Source organism: Physeter macrocephalus, chromosome 21 (assembly GCF_002837175.3).
Source record: "Physeter macrocephalus isolate SW-GA chromosome 21, ASM283717v5, whole genome shotgun sequence".
In the NCBI taxonomy this organism is placed as follows: domain Eukaryota; kingdom Metazoa; phylum Chordata; class Mammalia; order Artiodactyla; family Physeteridae; genus Physeter; species Physeter macrocephalus.
In genome coordinates this window covers 48,301,182-48,319,852 of record NC_041234.1, presented here as the reverse complement: position 1 = coordinate 48,319,852, position 18,671 = coordinate 48,301,182, and the positions used below count along the sequence as shown (strand labels likewise).

Sequence of the window (18,671 nt, the reverse complement as noted above, 5' to 3'; positions counted from 1 at the left end):
AGGAACACTCCCAAACTCATTCTATGAGGCCACCATCACCCTGATACCCAAACCAGACAAAGATACCACAAAAAAAGAAAATTACTGATTAATATCACTGATAAAGATAGATGCAAAAATCCTCCACAAAATACTAGCAAACAGAATCCAACAACACATTAAAAGGATCATACACCATGATCAAGTGGAATTTATCCCAGGGATGCAAGGATTCTTCGACATATGCAAATCAGTCAATGTGATACACCATATTAACAAATTGAAGAATAAAAACCATATGATCATCTCAGTAGATGCACAAAAAGATTTTGAGAACCTTCAGCACCGATTTATGATAAAAGCTCTCTAGAAAGTGGGCATAGAGGGAACCTACCTCAACATAATAAAGGCAGTATACAACGAACCAATAGAAAACATCATTCTCAATGGTGAAATACTGAAAGCATTTCCTCTAAGATCAGGAACAAGACAAGGATGTCCACTCTCACCACTATTATTCAACATAGTTTTGGAGGTCCTAGCCATGGCAATCAGAGAAGAAAAATAAAAGGAATCTAAATTGGAAGAGAAGAAGTAAAGCTGTAACTGTTTGCTGATGACATGATACTATACCTAGAGAATCATAAAGATGCTACCAGAAAACTACTAGAGCTAATCAATGAATTTGGTAAAGGAGCAGGATACAAAATTAATGCACAGAAATCTCTTTCATTTCTATACACTAAGGATGAAAAATCTGAAAGAGTAAATAAGGAAGCACTCCCATTTGCCATTGCAACAAAGAGAATAAAATACCTAGGAATAAAGCTACCTAAGGAGGCAATAGACCTGTATTCAGATAACTATAAGATGCTGATGAAAGAAATGAAAGATGATACAAACCGATGGAGAGAAATAACATGTTCTTGGATTGGAAGAATCAACATTGTGAAAATGACTCTACTACCCAAAGCAATCTACAGATTCAGTGCAATACCTACCAGTGGCATTTTTCACAGAACTACAACGAAAAATTTCACAATTTGTATGGAAACGCAGAAGTCCCAGAATAGCCAAAGCAATCTTAAGAAGGAAAAACGGAGCTGGAGGAATCAGGCTCCCTGACTTCAAACTATACTACAAAGCTACAGTAATCAAATGAGCATGGTACTGGCACAAAATCAGAAATATAGATCAATGGAACAGGTTAGAAAGCCCATAAATCACACACCAATGGTCAATTAATCTACAGCAAGGCAAGAATCTACAATGGAGAAAAGACAGTCTCTCTTCAATAAGTGGTGCTGGGAAAACTGGACAGCTAGCTACATGTAAAAGAATGAAATTAGAACACTCCGTAACACCATACACAAAAATAAACTCAAAATGGATTAGAGACCTAAATGTAAGACCGGATACTATAAAACTCTTAGCGGAAAACATAGGAAGAACCTTGTTTGACATAAATCACAGCAAGATCTTTTTTGATCCACCTCCTAGAGTAATGGAAATAAACACAAAAATAAACAAATTCCATGTAATGAAACTTCAAAGCTTTTGCACAGCAAAGGAATCCATTAACAAGATGAAAAGACAACCCTCAGAATGGGAGAAAATATTTGCAAGCAAATCAATGGACAAAGGTAATCTCCAAAATATATAAATAGCTCATGCAGGTCAATCTTAAGAAAACAAACAACCCAATCCAAAAATGGGCAGAAGACGTCAATAAACATTTCTCCAAAGAAGACATACAGATGGCCAAGAAGCACATGAAAAGTTGTTCAACATCACTAATTATTAGAGAAATGCAAATCAAAACTACGAGGTACCACCTCACACCAGTTAGAGTTGGCATCATCAGAAAATCTACAAACAGCAAATGCTAGAGAGTGTGTGGAGAAAAGGGAACCCTCTTGCACTGTTTGTGGGAATGTAAATTGTTACAGCCACTATGGAGAACAGTATGGAGGTTCCTTAAAAAACTAAAAATAAAATTACCATATGATCCAGAAATCCCACTACTGGGCATATACCCAGAGAAAACCACAATTCAAAAAGGCACAGGCACCCCAATGTTCATTGCAGCACTATTTACAATAGCCAGGTCATAAGAGAACAAACGTATGGACACCAAGGGGGGAAAGTGGCAGGGGGGCGGGGTGGTGGTGTGATGAATTTGGAGATTGGGATTGACATGTATACACTGAGGTGTATAAAATTGATGACTAATAACACAATTCAAAAAGGCACAGGCACCCCAATGTTCATTGCAGCACTATTTACAATAGCCAGGTCATAGAGGCAACCTAAATGCCCATCGACAGATGAATGGATAAGGAAGATGTGGTACATATATACAACGGAATATTACTCAGCCACAAAAAGAAAGAAAAATAAGCACAGCAGGAATAGGAACAAAGCCTGGGCAACTGGCCAGAACCTTCTGAGATAGAAATAGCTCCTCCTGGGCTTCCCTATTCTCAGGGCTCCCCAGGGTCTGTTGTTCCCTGCCTTCGGGAGGAGGTGGATATTGCTCCTGGGTGTTTTTTTTAATGTTTTGGTTTTTTGCCCTCGAGGCATGTGGGATCTTAGCTCCCCAACTGGGGATTGGACCCGCACTCCCTGCATTAGAAGGCAAAGTCTTAACCACTGGACCACCAGGGAACTCCCTATTCTACCTTTTTGAGAGTGTTTTTTAAATTGTGAAGCATTGTTGAGTTTTGTCAAATACTATTTCTGTATCAGTTGATATGGTCATTTGATCTTTCTCCTTCAGTCTGTTAGTTTGGTGAATTGCAATTCATATTTTTCAAATATTGAACCTGCCTTGGACCCCTGAAATAAATCTCACTTGGTCGTGGTGTTACTTCTTTGAATATATTGCTTATTTCTGTTTTTTAATATTCTGTTAAGGATCTTTGCATCTCTATTCATGAGGGATATTGGTGTATAGTTTTCTTATTTCGTACTGTTTTTGTCTGACTTCTCAGGCTAATACCATCTTGATAACATTAATCAGGAAATGTTCACTCCTATTTCTGGAAGGTATTGTATAGGTTTTAGTTCTTAAAAACTTGGTAGAATTCTTCAGTGAAACTATTTCAGCCTGGATCTTCTTTTTCAGGAGTTTTAAAATGATGAATTCAACTTCCTTAATAGTTATAGGGTTATTAATATTATCTGTTTTATACTGGTGAGTTGTTAGTGTTTTTTTGTTTGTTTTTGCTTTTGGGGGAATTGGTTCATTTCATCTAACTGGTTAAATTTCTGTGTGTGAAAGTGTTCACAGTGTTCCCTTATTATCCTTTTGATGTGGGGTCTGTAATAATATCCCCTGTTTCATTCCAGATATTGGTAATTTGAGTCTAATCTCTTTTTATTTTTCAGTCTTGCTAGAGGTTTATTAATTTTATATGTATGTTTTTTAAAGAACCAGCTTCACTGTTTTCCTTTTTTTTCTATTTTTTTTTCTTTTTAAATTTTATTGATTTCTGCTCTTTACTCTTTCTGCTTGCTTTAGGTTTATTTTGCTCTTACTTTTCTGATTTCTTGATAGTGGGAGCTTAGCTTATTGATTTGAGACTTTCCTTCTTTTCTGATGTAAGCCTTTAATGATAAAAAAAATTTCCCTCTCAGCACTGCTGTAGCTGTATCCCGCAAATTTTGATATACTGTGTTTTCATTTTAACTCAATTATCTTTTTGTTTTGATTTATATTTGATCCGTGTTGTCAGGGAGCACACTCTGTATGATTTCACTTCTTTTAAGTTTCTTAAGGTTTGTTATATAGCCCAGAATATAGTCAAGGTCTGTGGATACTTGAAAAGGTTATTTTGCTGCAGTTTGATGAAGTATTTTATAAATGTCATTTAGATATTAATTGATTAGTTGTTGAGTTGTTATGTATCTTAGCTGTTTTTTGTCTAGTTCTTTGAATTTTTGAAAGAGAGTGTTGAAGTCTCCAACTCTATTTGTGGATTTGTCTATTTTTCCTTTTAGCTCTATCAGGTTTTGCTTCTTGTACTTTGCAACTGTGTGTGTGTGTCTCTGTGTGTGTGTACTCATTTAGGATTACTATATCTTTTTGTAGTAATAATCATGGCTAAGATGTATTACAATGAAAGGGTACAGAGCAAAATCATTAAAAGTAAAGTTATAAGGCACTTGAAGCAAAGTCTGAAGGACATCAGGCACAAGCTTCCAAGAGTTCTCTCCCAGTGGAGTTGCACAGGACATGCTTAATTCCTCTAGCAAGTGTGACAATGTGTGTGAACTGTTGTTTGTCAGGGGTTCATTAGAGACTCAGTCCCCAAGACTTTAAATAGGGGCTGGTCATGTAGACACCTCTACCTAGCACATACCAAGATTCCAGACACTCAAAAGGGAAGTAGATGTTTAATATAAACCATATTGTTTGCACAGTCTAGGCATAGTTAAACAATCTTATTATTAAGGGTAAGTTTTGTATCAGTGTAGGGAACTGTTTACCAGCTGAGTGACTAGTTGTCAGCCAAGCACCAACTTGGCAAGCAGGCTTTTTAAAAAGAATAGGCAGCCTCAGGCCTGCTATGTGAACTCTTTTCTACATGTTCTGCCATTTACTGACGTATATATTCTTACCAAGACATAAAGGTTCAGCTGATGTATACACACTCCTAAGGCTGTAATTTCTGTAAATCAGTATTTCTAAATCCTTTTTAATATGCCTATTTCAAGATTCTGTATATGTATTTATCTACATTTTTATTCTGTTACCCGAATTGGTTCTCTGGTTGTTCAGCCTCAAAACCTTGTCTCTCAGTTGCTTTCTTTTCTTTTAATATTTTAGTTTTTTCTCCTTCATTCTGTTTTCCCTCCATCAATTGTTTCTTCTTTCAATTGCATTTTAGTAAAAAACCTCATTTTCCTTTACTGCTAATGGTTTATTCACATAGCCTGAAAGAATGAAAGGGCCATCTTGTTTTCAGGAGGAGTTGCTGAGGGGGCTGTACCTTTCCCTCAGACCCCTGATGGGTGAGGGCTCCAGGGAAAGGATGAAAAGACACGTTGCCCACATAACAGATCCCTGAGAGCTCTCACCAAGAGGCCACGCCTATGGACAGGGGCCAGGTCTGGAGAGAGAAGGGAAGGCTGCTGAAAGAGTGGATCCAGTAGAGGCAACAGAGAGAGCCTGGATTTGTTGCTGTGGTCAGAGCCTGCACTGAGCTGTGAATGCCCTGAGTGTCGTAGTTGGCTGAGAGAATGGGCTTAAAGAAATGTGGAAGGCCCAGGACCTTACGTCTGCATTATTCTCTGTAGATAGAAAGGTTGAGGTCACCCCAGTGTTCTCCTCCTGCTTCAGTTACTAGACAGTGCCTTGAAAGTGGTGTGATGAATCTCAATGGCATGAAAAGGTGAAAGACCATGAGCAGGAAATTCACTGAGAGTCTTTACTGAGAACCAGAACCAGCAAACACCAGAAAAACTGCTCATGGAAAATAATGCTAAAAGCAAAAGGATTACAGTCAGGGACATTTATTGTATTGAATGATTTATTGATTGGCTGATTAATTGACCCAAGGCAGAAGAATGTTTACTGAAAAACTCCCAGGGGAAAAGAGGTTAATTACACATTGAACAGAGGGCAGAATTTAAGGGACCAAGTCCTGGACAAAGTGGGGAGGGGCAGTCCAGGCCAAACAGGGAAGATTGGTCTTTAAGGGGAGGGACTACCTCTTCCCTGAGAGTGGGTGAGAAGAGGAAAGGGGATTTAGCATTTTCAGGTTTGCCCCTGGAAGTCTGAAGATATCTGTTCCAAAATATACTTTTATTGTCTTTGAAATCGAAGTCCAAGACACTGCTGTGCTTGAAGGAGTTAAATTTAAGCAGGAAGTGAGACTGTAAAGATAAAGCTGTCAACATGCAGCCTGTTCTTTATCTTTTAATATATTGGGGCACATTTGGTTTAGGTATATCTCAAATTGTGTGTAGTTTAATTGTGTTGGTTTTCCCCCCAGCTTTATTGAGATATAATTGACATATAACATTGTGTAAGTTTAAGGTGTATAATGTAATGATTGATATATGTGTGTATTACAAAATGATTACCAGAATAAGGTTAGTTAACATATCCATCACCTCACAAATTTATATTTTTTTGTGGTCAGAATTTTTAATTTCTACTCTTAGCTACTTTCAAATATACAATACAGTGTTGTTAACTGTAGCCACCATTGTGACTGATCCTTTTAATTTGTTCTTGAATTTGGTTTGCTAATATTTCGTTGCGGATTTTTGCATCTCTATTCATCAGGGATATTGGTCTATAGTATCCTTTTATTGTAGTGTCCTTATCTGACTTTGGTATCAGGGTAATGGCTGACCTCATAAAATGAGTTTGGAAGTGTTTCCTCCTCTTAAATTTTTTGGAAGATTTTGAGAAGGATTGGCATTAATTCTTCTTTAAATGTTTGGTAGAATCCCCTAGTGAAACCACCTGGTCCTAGGCTTTTCTGTGCGGGAAGTTTTTGATTACTGCTTCAATCTCCTTACTCGTTATTGGTCTCTTCAGATTTTCTGTTTCTTCATGATTCAGTCTTAGTATGTTGCATTTCTTCTAGGTTGTCCAATTTTTTGGCAGATAGTTATTCATAGTAGTCTCCTGTGATCCACTGTATTTCTGTGGCATGAGCTGTAATCTCATCTCCTTCATTTATAATTTTACTTGGTTCCTTTCTCTTTTTTTCTTGGTTGTCTAACTAAAAGTTTGTCTATTTTTTTCCTATTCTCTAGTTCATTTACTTCTGCTCTAATCTTTATTATTTCCTTTCTTCTGCTAACTTTGGTCTTAGTGTGTTCTTCATTTTCTAGTTCCTCATCATGTAAGGTTAGATTGTTTATTTGAGATTATTTCTTTTTTCTTGATTTATGTGCTGTCATTATAAACTCTTAGAATTGCTTTTGTGCATTCTATAAGTTGTGGTAGACTGTGTTTCTATTTTCATTTGTCTCAAGATACATATTTTTATATCCCTTTTGATTTCTTCTTTGATCTATTGGTTTTTAGGAAGTGTGTTAATTTCCATGTATTTGTGAATTTTCCATGATTTCTAGTTTCATTCATTGTGGTTGGAAAAGATACTTGATATAATTTCCATCTTCTTGAATTTGTGAGACTTGTTTCGTGGCCTAACGTATGGTCTATCCTAGAAACTGTTCCATGTGCACTTGAGAAGAATGTGTATTCTGCTGCTGAAGGATGGAATATTCTGTATATATAGCTGTTAGGTTCATTTGGCCTATATTTTGTTTCCTTATTGATATTCTAGATGATCTATCCACTGAATTCAGTTGGATCTGTTCATTAGTGTATTTTTTTTATTCTCCCTTCAGTACTGTTGGTATTTGTTTTATATATTTAGTTGTTCTGATCTTGACTGCAAAAATATGTATAATTTTTATATTTTCTTGAGGGATTGACCCCTTTATCATTATGTAATCACCTTCTTTGTCTCTTTTTTTTTTGTTTTGTTTTGTTTTGTTTTGTTTTGTTTTGTTTTGCGATACGCGGGCCTCTCACTGCTGCGGCCTCTCCCGTTGCAGAGCACAGGCTCCGGACACGCAGGCCCAGCGGCCATGGCTCACGGGCCCAGCCGCTCCGCGGCATGCGGGATCCTCCCGGACCGGGGCACGAACCCGCGTCCCCTGCATTGGCAGGCGGACTCCCAACCACTGTGCCACCAGGGAAGCCCTCTTTGTCTCTTTTGACTATTTTTAACTTAAAGTCTATTTCCGTAAATGGAGTATAGCTACCTATGCTTTCTTTTTGTTACCATTTGCTTGAAATGTCTTTTTCCTTCTTTTCATTCGCAGTCTATGTGTGTCTTTAACACTAAAGCGAGTCTCCTTTAGGCAGCATAACATTGGATCTTTTTTTAAAAATTGAAGTATAGTTGATTTACAATATTGTGTTGGTTTCAGGTGTACAGGAAAATGATTCAGTTTTATATATGTATATATTTTCAGACTATTTTCCATTATAAGTTTATTTATTTATTTATTTGACTGCTCTGGGTCTTAGTTATGGCATGCAAGATCCTCGTTGCCACGTGTGGAATCTTTGTTGCAGCATGTGGGATCCTTAGTTACGGCATGCAGGATCTTTAGTTGTGGCATGCAGGATCTAGTTCCCTGACCAGGGATTGAACCCAGGCCCCCTGCATTGGGAGTGCAGAGTCTTAACCACTGGACCACCAGGGAAGTCCCTCCATTATAAGTTATTACAAGATATTGAATATAATTCCCTGTGTTATATAGTAACTCATTGTTGATTATCCATTTTATGTAGAGCAGTTTGTATCTGTTAGTCCCATACTCCTAATTTATCCGTCACCCTCTCCCTTTCCCATTTAGTAACCGTAGGTTTCTTTTTTAGGTCTGTGAGTATGTTTCTGTTTTGAATATAGATTCATTAGTATTACTTTGTAGCTTCCACAAATAAGTGATATGTAAAATGTATCTTTCTCTGCTTGACTTACTTCACTTAGTGATTTTTGCTAGGTCCATCCATGTTGCTGCAGATGGCAATATTTCATTCTATTTTTTTTCTTACCTTGTACAAAATAATAGCCCTTACTATTCATTGAGAAATTTTTTAACATCTTTATTGGAGTATAATTGCTTTACAATGTTGTGTTTCTGTTGTATAACAAAGTGAATCAGCTATATGTATACATATATCCCCATATCCCTTCCCTCTTGTGTTTCCCTCCCACCCTCCTTATCCCACCCCTCTATGTGGTGACAAAGCACCGAGCTGCTCTCCCCGTGTAGTGCAGCTGCTTCCCACTAGCTATCTATATTTTACATCTGGTAGTATATATACATCCATGCTACTCTCTCACTTCGTCCCAGCTTACCCTTCCCCCACCCGTGTCCAGAAGTCCATTCTCTATGTCTGCGTCTTTATTCCTGTCCTGCCCCTAGGTTCATCAGAACTATTTTTTTTTAGATTCCACATATGTTTTAGATACCGTATGTGTTAGCATACGGTATTTGTTTTTCTCTTTCTGTCTTTCTTCACTCTGTATAACAGAATCTAGATCCATCCATCTCACTACAAATAACTCAGTTTTGTTTCTTTTTATGGCTGAGTAATATTCCATTGTATATATGTGCCATATCTTCTTTATCCATTCATCTGTTGATGGACACTTAGGTTGCTTCCATGTCCTGGCTATTGTAAACAGTGCTGCAGTGAACATTGTGGTACATGACTCTTTTTGAATTATGGTTTTCTCAGGGTATATGCCCAGGAGTGGGATTGCTGGATCATATGGTAGCTCTGTTTTCCATTTTTTAAGGATCCTCCATACTGTTCTCCATATTGGCTGTACCAGTTTACATTCCCACCAGCAGTGTAAGAGGGTTCCCTTTTAGGCACATCCTCTCCAGCATTTATTACTTGTAGACTTTTTGATGATGGCCATTTTGACTGGTGTGAGGTGATACCTCATTGTAGTTTTGATTTTCATTTCTCTAATAATTAGTGATGTTGAGCATCTTTTCGTGTGGTTTTTAGCCATCTGTATGTTTTCTGTGGAGAAATGTCTATTTAGATCTTCTGCCCGTTTTTTGATTGAATAGTTTGTTTTTCTGATATTGAGCTGTGTGAGCTGTTTGTATATTTTGGAGATTAATCCCTTGTCAGTTGCTTTGTTTTCAAATATTTTCTCCCATTCTGAGGGTTGTCTTTTCGTTCTGTTTATGGTTTCCTTTGCTGTGCAGAAGCTTTTAAGTTTAATAAGATCACATTTGTTTATTTTTGTTTTTATTTTCATTGCTCTAGGAGGTGGATCAAAAAAGATCTTGCTACTGTTTATGTCAAAGAGTCTTCTGCCTATGTTTTCCTGTAAGAGTTTTATAGTATCCAGCGTTACATTTAGGTCTTTAATCCATTTTGAGTTTATTTTTGTGTACGGTGTTAGCAAGTGTTCTAATTTCATTCTTTTACATATAGCTGTCCAGTTTTCCCAGCACCACTTATTGGAGAGACTGTCTTTTCTCCATTGTATATTCTTACCTCCTTTGTCATAGATTTGGTGACCGTAAGTGCATGGATTTATCTCTGGCGTTTTATCCTATTCCATTGATCTATATTTCTGTTTTTGTGCCAGTACCATACTGTCTTGATTACTGTAGCTTTGTAGTATAGTCTGAAGTCAGGGAGCCTGATTCCTCCAGCTCCGTTTTTCTTTCTCAAGATTGCTTTGGCTATTCAGGGGAAAAATGCCATTGGTAGTTTGATAGGGATTGCATTGAATCTGTAGATTGCTTTGGATAGTATAGTCATTTTCACAATGTTGATCCTTCCAATCCAAGAACATGGTATATCTCTCCATCTGGGTTACCTTGATTTCTTTAATCAGTATTTTATAGTTTTCTGAGTACAGGTCTTTTGCCTCTTTAAGTAGGTTTATTCATAGGTATTTTATTCTTTTTGTTGCAGTGGTAAATGGGATTGTTTCCTTAATCTCTCTTTCTGATCTTTCACTGTTAGTGTATAGGAATGCAAGAGATTTCTGTGTTTGAGTTTTCTATTGTGAAACTTTACCAAATTCATTGATGAACGCTAGTAGTTTTCTGGTAGCATCTTTAGGATTTTTCTATGTATAGTATCATGTCATCTGCAAACAGTGACAGTTTTACTTCTTCTTTTCCAATTTGGATTCCTTTGATTTCTTCTTCTCTGATAGCCATGGCTAGGACTTCCAAAACTATGTTGAATAAAAGTGGCGAGAGTGGACCTCCTTGTCTTGTTACTGATGTTAGAGGAAATGCTTTCAGCTTTTTACCATTGAGTATTATGTTAGCTGTACGTTTGTCATATATGGCCTTTATTATGTTGAGGTAGGTTTCCTCTAAGCCCACTTTCTGGACAACACTATGAGATTAGAAGTCAGTTACAGGAAAAAAATACTGTAAAAAACCACAAACCCATGGAGGCTAACAATATGTTACTATGTATTCAATGGATCACTGAAGAAAGAAATGAAAGAGGATATCAAAAAATACCTAGAGACAAACAACAACGAAAATGCAGCAATCCAAAACCTATGGGACACTGCAAAAGCAGTTCTAAGAGAGAAGTTTATAGCAATACAATCTTACTTCAATAAACAAGAAAAATCTCAAATAAACCACCTATCCTCACACCTAAAGCAACCAGAGAAAGAAGACAAACAAAACCCAAAGTTAGTAGAAGGAAAGAAATCATAAAGATCACAACAGAAATAAATGAAATAGAGATGAAGACAATAGCAGCAAAGATCAATGAAACTGAAAGCTTGTTTTTTGAGAAGATGAACAAAATTTATAAAACTTTAGCCAGACTCATCAAGAAGAAGAGGGAGAGGAATTAAATCAAAATTGGAAATGAAAAAGGAAATGTTATAACAGATACCACAGAAATACAAAGGATCATGAGACATTACTAAAAGCAACTATATGCCAAAAAAATGGACAACCAGAAGAAATGGACGAATGCTTAGAAAGATACAACCTTCCAAGTCTGAGCCAGGAAGAAATAGAAAATATGAACAGACCAGTCACAAGTACTGAAATTGAAACTGTGATTAAAAGTCTTACAACAAACAAAAGTCCAAGACCAGATGGCTTCACAGGCGAATTCTATGAGACATTTATAGAAGAGTTAACACCTACTCTTCTGAAACTCTTCCAAAAATTTGCAGAGGAAGGAACACTCCCAAGCTCATTTTATGAGGCCACCATCACCCTGATACCAAAATGAGACAAAGATATCCCCCAAAAAGGAAATTACAGGCCAGTATCACTGATGAACAGAGATGCTAAAATCCTCAACAAAATACTAGCAAACTGAATCCAACAACACATTAAAAGGATTATACAGCCTGATCAAGTGGAATTTATCCCAGAGATGCAGGGATTCTTCAGTATATGCAAATCAATCAATGTGATACACCACATTAACAAATTGAAGAATAAAAACCATATGATCATTTCAATAGATGCAGAAAAGCTCAATACCGATTTATGATATTTTCATTTTTTAATTAAAATTTTTTTGAAGTTTTAAATTGTGGTAAAATACACAAAGCATAAAACATACCATGTTAACTATTTTTAAGTGTACAGTTCATCAGTGTTAAGTACATTCACATTGTTAAGTTTGTTACAATTAACATTCATAGTGTTAAGTACATTAACCAAACTCCAGAGCTCTTTTCGTCTTGCACATTTAAAACTTTGTACCCATTAAGCATCAAGTCCCTATTCTCCCCTTTCCCAGTCCCTGGCATACACCATTCTACTTTCTGTCTATATGAATTTGACTACTGTAAGTACCTCATATTAGTGAAATCATACACTATTTCTCCTTTTGTTACTATTGTATTTCACTTAGCATAGTGTCCTCAAGGTTCATCCGTGTTGTAGCATGTGTCAGAATTTCCTCCTTTTGAAAGGCTGAATAATATTCCACTGTGTGTATATACTGCATTTTGTTTATCCATTCATCCATCAATGGAGACTTGTATTACTTGCACCTTTTGGCTATTGTGAATAATACTGCTATGCAAGTGGGTGTAAAAATATTTCTTTGAGACCCTGCTTTCAGTTATTTTGGGTTTATACCCAGAAGTAGAATTAGTAGATCATATGGAAATTCTGTTTTTAATTTTTTAAAGGAATCACCATACTGTTTTCCATAGTGGCTGCACCATTTTACATTCCCAGCAACAGTACACAGGTTTCCAGTATTTCCACATTCTTGCCAACCCTTGTTATTTTTTGTTTTTGTGACAGTAGCCATCCTAATGGGTGTGAGGTGTATCTCATTGTGGCTTTGATTTGCATTTCCCTAATGATTAGTGATGTCAAGTATTTCATGTGATTTTTGCCACTTGTATATCTTCTTTGGAAAAATGTCTATTCAAGCCCTTTGCCCATTTTTAAGTCAGTTGATTTTTTGTTGTTGAGTTTTAGGAGTTCTTTATATATCTGGATATTAACTCTGTATCAGATGTATGATTTGCAAGTATTTTCTCCCATTTCATAGGTTGCCTTTTCACTCTGTTGATTGTGTTCTTTGATACACAAAATTTTAAAATTTTGGCGTAGTCCAGTTTATTTTTACTTGTGTTACCTGTGCTTTGGGTGTCATATCAAAGAAATCATTGCCAAATCCAGTGTTGTAAAGATTTTTCCCTTATATTTTCTTATAAAAGTTTTATATTTTAGCTCTTCCATTTAGGTCTTTGATCCGTTTGGAGTTCATTTTTGTATATGGTGTAAGGTAAAGGTCCAATTTCATTCTTTTGCTTATGGATATCCAGTTGTCCCTGCACTGTTTATTGACAAGACGGGTTTTTTTCCTCCATGGAATGCTCTTGGCACCTTTGTCAAAAATCATTCGACCATATATGTGAGAATTTATTTCTAGACTCCATTCTATTCCATTGGTGTATTTGTGTCTTTATGCCAGTATCACATTATTTTGATTACTGTATCTTTGTGGTAAGTTTTGAAGTCATGAAGTATGAGTCCTCCAGCTTTGTTCTTCTGTTTCCGGATTGTTTTGGCTCTTCTGGGTACCTTGATATTCTGTTTGATTTTTAGGATGGAGTTTTTCATTTCTGCAAAAAATGTCATTGGGATTTTCATAGAGATTGCATTACATCTGTATATCACTTTGGGAGTATTGCCATCTTAACAATATTAAGTCTTCCAATCCATGAACTGTTTGTATTTAAAATAATCATTATGTACTGGTATATTATTTGTGTAATAAGCATAAATAAATTTTTAAAGGAATTGTTGGCAGAGGGAATTGGTAAATTTCTTTTTCTTTCAGTTTTATTGAGATATAATTGACATTCAGCACTGTATAAGTTTAAGCTATACAGCACAATGACTTGAGAAGGTAGTCAAAAGATAGAAACTTCCAGTTATAAATAAATACTGGGGATGTAATGTACACGATGACTATAGTAAACAGTGCTGTATGGTATATTTGAAAGTTGCTAAGAAAGTATATCATAAAAGTTCTCATGAACAGGGACTGGTAAATTTGTAATGTCAGTTCATGTATCTTCACTTTATGGATCTCATGTTCCAATATTTATAAACTGACATAAGTTTTGGAGAAAAAGAACCAATTAGATATTAGTAGAGAAATGATTATCTGACTCTATGTGTTCATAAAAAGAAAGTGTGTGTGGCTTGATAAATTAGAAATTGAATTAAATTATTTATTGTTGACCAATAGGCTATTTAGACATTTAATGATATTAACTAAGTTCAGATATAGTTTTATCTTGTCTGTTTTGCTCATACTCAAACAAACTTTTGCCTTGTTAATTAAAAATGTTATTTTATTCACACCACTTAAAATTGTGTCTCATTGAACAGAGAATCTGTTGGGTTTTATTTCCTGAAGATTATCTGTGAACATTTTAAGTCATCAGAAAATGTTGGTAAAGCTCTACTGCTCCATGTTGACATGCTTTTACAAAGGAAGGAAGAATTGCTTGCCAGGGAGAAGATTGAAGAAATCATTATAGGTCAGTAGGATTTCTGCAGGTGTTTTAGAAAGGTGTTAATACGCATGTAGTTCTAAGATGGAGGTCAGAGCAGTAGCAAAATCCTCAAGTCAACAGATTTTTTCCTTCCTCTCACTTCCTTTTTTTTCTCCTTAATACCCTTTGACTATAACAACTCACCTATCCAGATTCCACATATTTGGCAAACTAGAATGAAAGCTAAACAAAGATAACAAAACATCAACAAAAACAGACAAACCTCTGAGCTTAAACCTCATGTGTAATGGAAAATTATGAGATTATAAGCCTAATTTCATGTTTCAGTTTGATCTCAAATTAGCTGTGTACCTTCAGGCAAGTCAGTAATATCTCTGGATCTTGGCTTTTTCCAACTATAAAATGAAGGTTGTGAACTACATTCCTACTTTTTAACTTCTTTTTAGCAGCAGCAGCAGCATCCTTTTGTGATACAATTGTATATGAACCCTGCCCCCAATAAAATAGACTAGAGTTGCTGTGGTTAAAGCAGAGATGTAGAGCTAGATCTCAGCATACCATTAATCCCCCATCTCTCTGTAGAACCCTATACCCTGAAGAACACAGAGAGTATGATCCATTTATTAGAAAATTCTTGCCCTGATCTGTCTTTCCTACTCTATACATATATAGAGATATAACTGGAATGATAGTCACTAATGTTAACACTGGAATTTATTCTGAGTGGTGGCAGTTTAGGTGATTTACTGCTTTCTTTGTTTTTTACCAGATTGCTTGAATTTTTATAAGTATGTATCATGTTTTTATAAAAACAGTCATTTATTTTTTTAAAGGAATTCTTTTGACTAGATAATTTCTAAGACTCTTTTGAACTCTAGATTTTATGAACTGTATTTTACTGATGACACCCTTCCTCCATATCCTCACTAAGAATCCAGTTATTTTTAGACCCAGTGTTGTTAAGCTTGGTTATCTGGTTTTCCAACCCTCAGCATTTTAATGGTAGCATATTATAAAGGGAGAAAGGACCTACAGGGAAATATACAGATAACCCGATCACAAGGGAGGGGAAAACCTTATAAATTGTATAAAACAATTTCAAGTATTTAAGAAAGTATAATAATCTGTACTACATAATAATTACTGAAGGCATCATTATGATATACTATCAGTACAATAAAATACAACAGTTGTTAGGTTGACCTTGAATAGTCAAACAAAAGTTAAATTGTGCTTTAGAAAACTAGAATGTATGTTTAGAAAAACATAATTCATAAAACATAATTTTTAGAAAAATTAAGAACGTTAAATGATTTAGACTTTTTAAAATAAAAAAATATTTTATGTTTAATGAAAGTAAACTGCCAGGTAACTAGAAAACTTTGCTATCCAGAATAACTAATTTTCTAAAATTACAGTTAACCCAAGTTATATTGTGATATCTAATTATACACTTACACTTTCAAAGTATAATATTTTAAGTAGATGCTTTATGTGGATTTTACTCTCATGTGAGTATTTTTAACTAAGTCATGGAACAAACTATGTCTGCTGAGGGGTCAGAGACTCTCAGTTTTCTAATCAAGACTTGCATGGAAATTGATAGTGCCAAAGGGGTGGAAGTGAAAGGGGTATAGAATTCTATTATAGCTTAAACTTTACCTTAGTGTGTGATAATGTATTTGAACCCTGTAAATGTCTAGACCAGAAACAATCAGACATGAGTTACAATTTAAAGTAATAGAGTTTATGTGTAAACGTGGTCTTAAAGTATTTTACAAAGGCTTTAAGGTATAATTGGCCTTTCTTGGGAACTTGATCTGATCTAGTTAGTACATAATAGTATAAACACTTCTTATTAATGATTTCTAGCATTGCTGTCTGTTCATTGATAATAACATTAAGGCACCAGATGATGATCAAATTTGGAACTTAGAAAATACGTTAAAAAGAGACTAGGCTGGAAAACTATTACAGATTGATGGGCGAATTACAGTGATTCTAGCAAACTCTGATTGTATTACGTAATCAATTTTGCTAGTAAATCTAAAATTGATGATGAAAACCTGTCTGAATGTGATTCTGTTTGTAGCCATTACTTAAAGATTATAGGTTCTGAAGAGCACAGTTAGTGTTCTTTATTTAATGTTATAGATCTTGATTCTTGTTTTCAGAACTTTTTTTTTTTCAGGTCACCAAACAGGAAGACAACTGACAACAGAATTAGTAGGCTGTTTACACAACATTATATGGAAAAAAGCTGCCCAAAGTTTTGAGGTTTGGGAATAATCTATTTTCATTCTTTATATTCTTTCTTCACCCCAACAAATAAAACAATGTATTCACTATAAAAATCATAGAGCATCAAGTACTCTAATAATCTCTTTCTGCTTAGGTACTGTCTATTTATTAAATATTTATAATGTAGAATTTTAATGGGCATTGGACAAGAATTTATTTAAAGATACTAAGATGTGGACTTCCCTGGTGGCGCACTGGTTAAGAATCCGCCTGCCAATGCAGGGGACATGGGTTTGAGCCCTGGTCCAGGAAGATCCCACATGCCGCGAAAGCAACTAAGCCCGTGCGCCTCAACTACTGAGCCTGCACTCTAGAGCCCGCGAGCCACAACTACTGAGCCCACGTGCATAGAGCCCATACTCTGCAACAAGAGAAGCCACCACAATGAGAAGCCCGCGCACCACAATGAAGAGTAGCCCCCACTCACCGCAACTAGAGAAAGCCCACATGCAGCAACAAAGACCCACCGCAGCCAAAAATAAATAAAGTAATTTATTTATTTTTTAAAAAATAAAATAAAAATACTAAGATGTGATTCATCCCCATTGGGAGTTTACAGTGTAGGGAAGTGACATCACTGATATTAAGATATAGGAAGGGCTTCCCTGGTGGCGCAGTGGTTGAGAGCCTGCCTGCCGATGCAGGGGACACGGGTTTGTGCCCCGGTTCGGGAGGATCCCATATGCCGCGGAGCGGCTGGGCCTGTGAGCCATGGCCACTGAGCCTGCGCGTCCGGAGCCTGTGCTCTGCAGCGGGAGAGGCCACAGCAGTGAGAGGCCCACATACTGCAAAAAAAAAAAAAAAAAGATATAGGAAAGTATAATTTATTTTAACATGACGAGCAAGAAAGTCAGAGGGTTTTATTTCCTTTAAAAATTGAGGTATGGAGCACAGAGGATTTTTAGGGCAGTGAAAATATTTTGAATGATACTGTAATGATGGACGCATGTCATTATCCATTTGTCTAAACCGATAGAATGTACAACACCAAGAGTGAACCCTAATGTAAGTTCATCAGTTGTAACAAATAACCACTCTTGTAGAGGATGTTGATGATGGGGGAGGCTATACATGTGTGGGGTCAGGAGGTATCTAGCAGATATCTGTACATTCCTCTCAATTTTGCTGTGATCCCAAAACTGCTCTTAAAAAAAACTTTTAAAAACATTGTGGTGTAATAAAAATGCAAAAAAAGTAGTAATATGTTTTCTTTTTACAAAACAGTCCAGGATTACTGTAGAAAGTTTGAAACCACAGGTGAGGATTTTAAAAAGAATAGTCATTCTTAATCCAATCACTCTTAAAATTTTATATATTGCCTTCTAATCCATATGCATTTGTGTGTGTATGTGTAAGAAAGGACGTACTGTTTTAGTGGATTTCCACTTCCAACCAAAATGTAAGAGACCTGGTTGATGTCCTTGCCTGAATAACACTTTGCTCCCTCTCCCTAACTCCAAAAAAGCAATACAAAATACATGAAAAAATGGTTTTTAAGACACTGGACATTAGGCAATGGAGAGTGATCTCTGGTAGATAGGAAATAAACAAGGTGAGCACTGCAGTTGTTCAGCTTACTACCTTGAGTTTCCAGGCTGTAGCATAGGAATAGAAACTGAAGTGGACTATGACATAAATCACAGCAAGATCCTCTTTGACCCACCTCCTAGAGAAATGGAAATAAAACCAAAAATACACAAATGGGACCTAATGAAACTTAAAAGCTTTTGCACAGCAAAGGATACCATAAACAAGACCAAAAGACAACCCTCAGAATGGCAAAAAATAGTTGCAAATGAAGCCACTGACAAAGGATTAATCTCCAAAATATAC

At 36.1% G+C, this 18,671-nt stretch overlaps 1 protein-coding gene and 1 non-coding gene across 2 annotated transcripts in view; one reads left to right on the top strand and one right to left on the bottom strand.

Annotated features, from left to right (window-relative positions):
• TEX11 (testis expressed 11) overlaps window positions 1-18,671 on the top strand; it is a 374,728-nt gene that overhangs the window by 202,179 nt on the left and 153,878 nt on the right. The window contains exons 14-15 of the mRNA XM_028482531.1: window positions 14,410-14,561; window positions 16,729-16,814. Coding sequence (XP_028338332.1) covers window positions 14,410-14,561; window positions 16,729-16,814 — 238 coding nt within the window. The remainder of the gene's footprint in view (window positions 1-14,409; window positions 14,562-16,728; window positions 16,815-18,671) is intronic.
• On the bottom strand, window positions 8,148-8,220 carry TRNAG-CCC (transfer RNA glycine (anticodon CCC)). Its single transcript has one exon. It is a non-coding gene; the product is annotated as a tRNA-Gly (tRNA).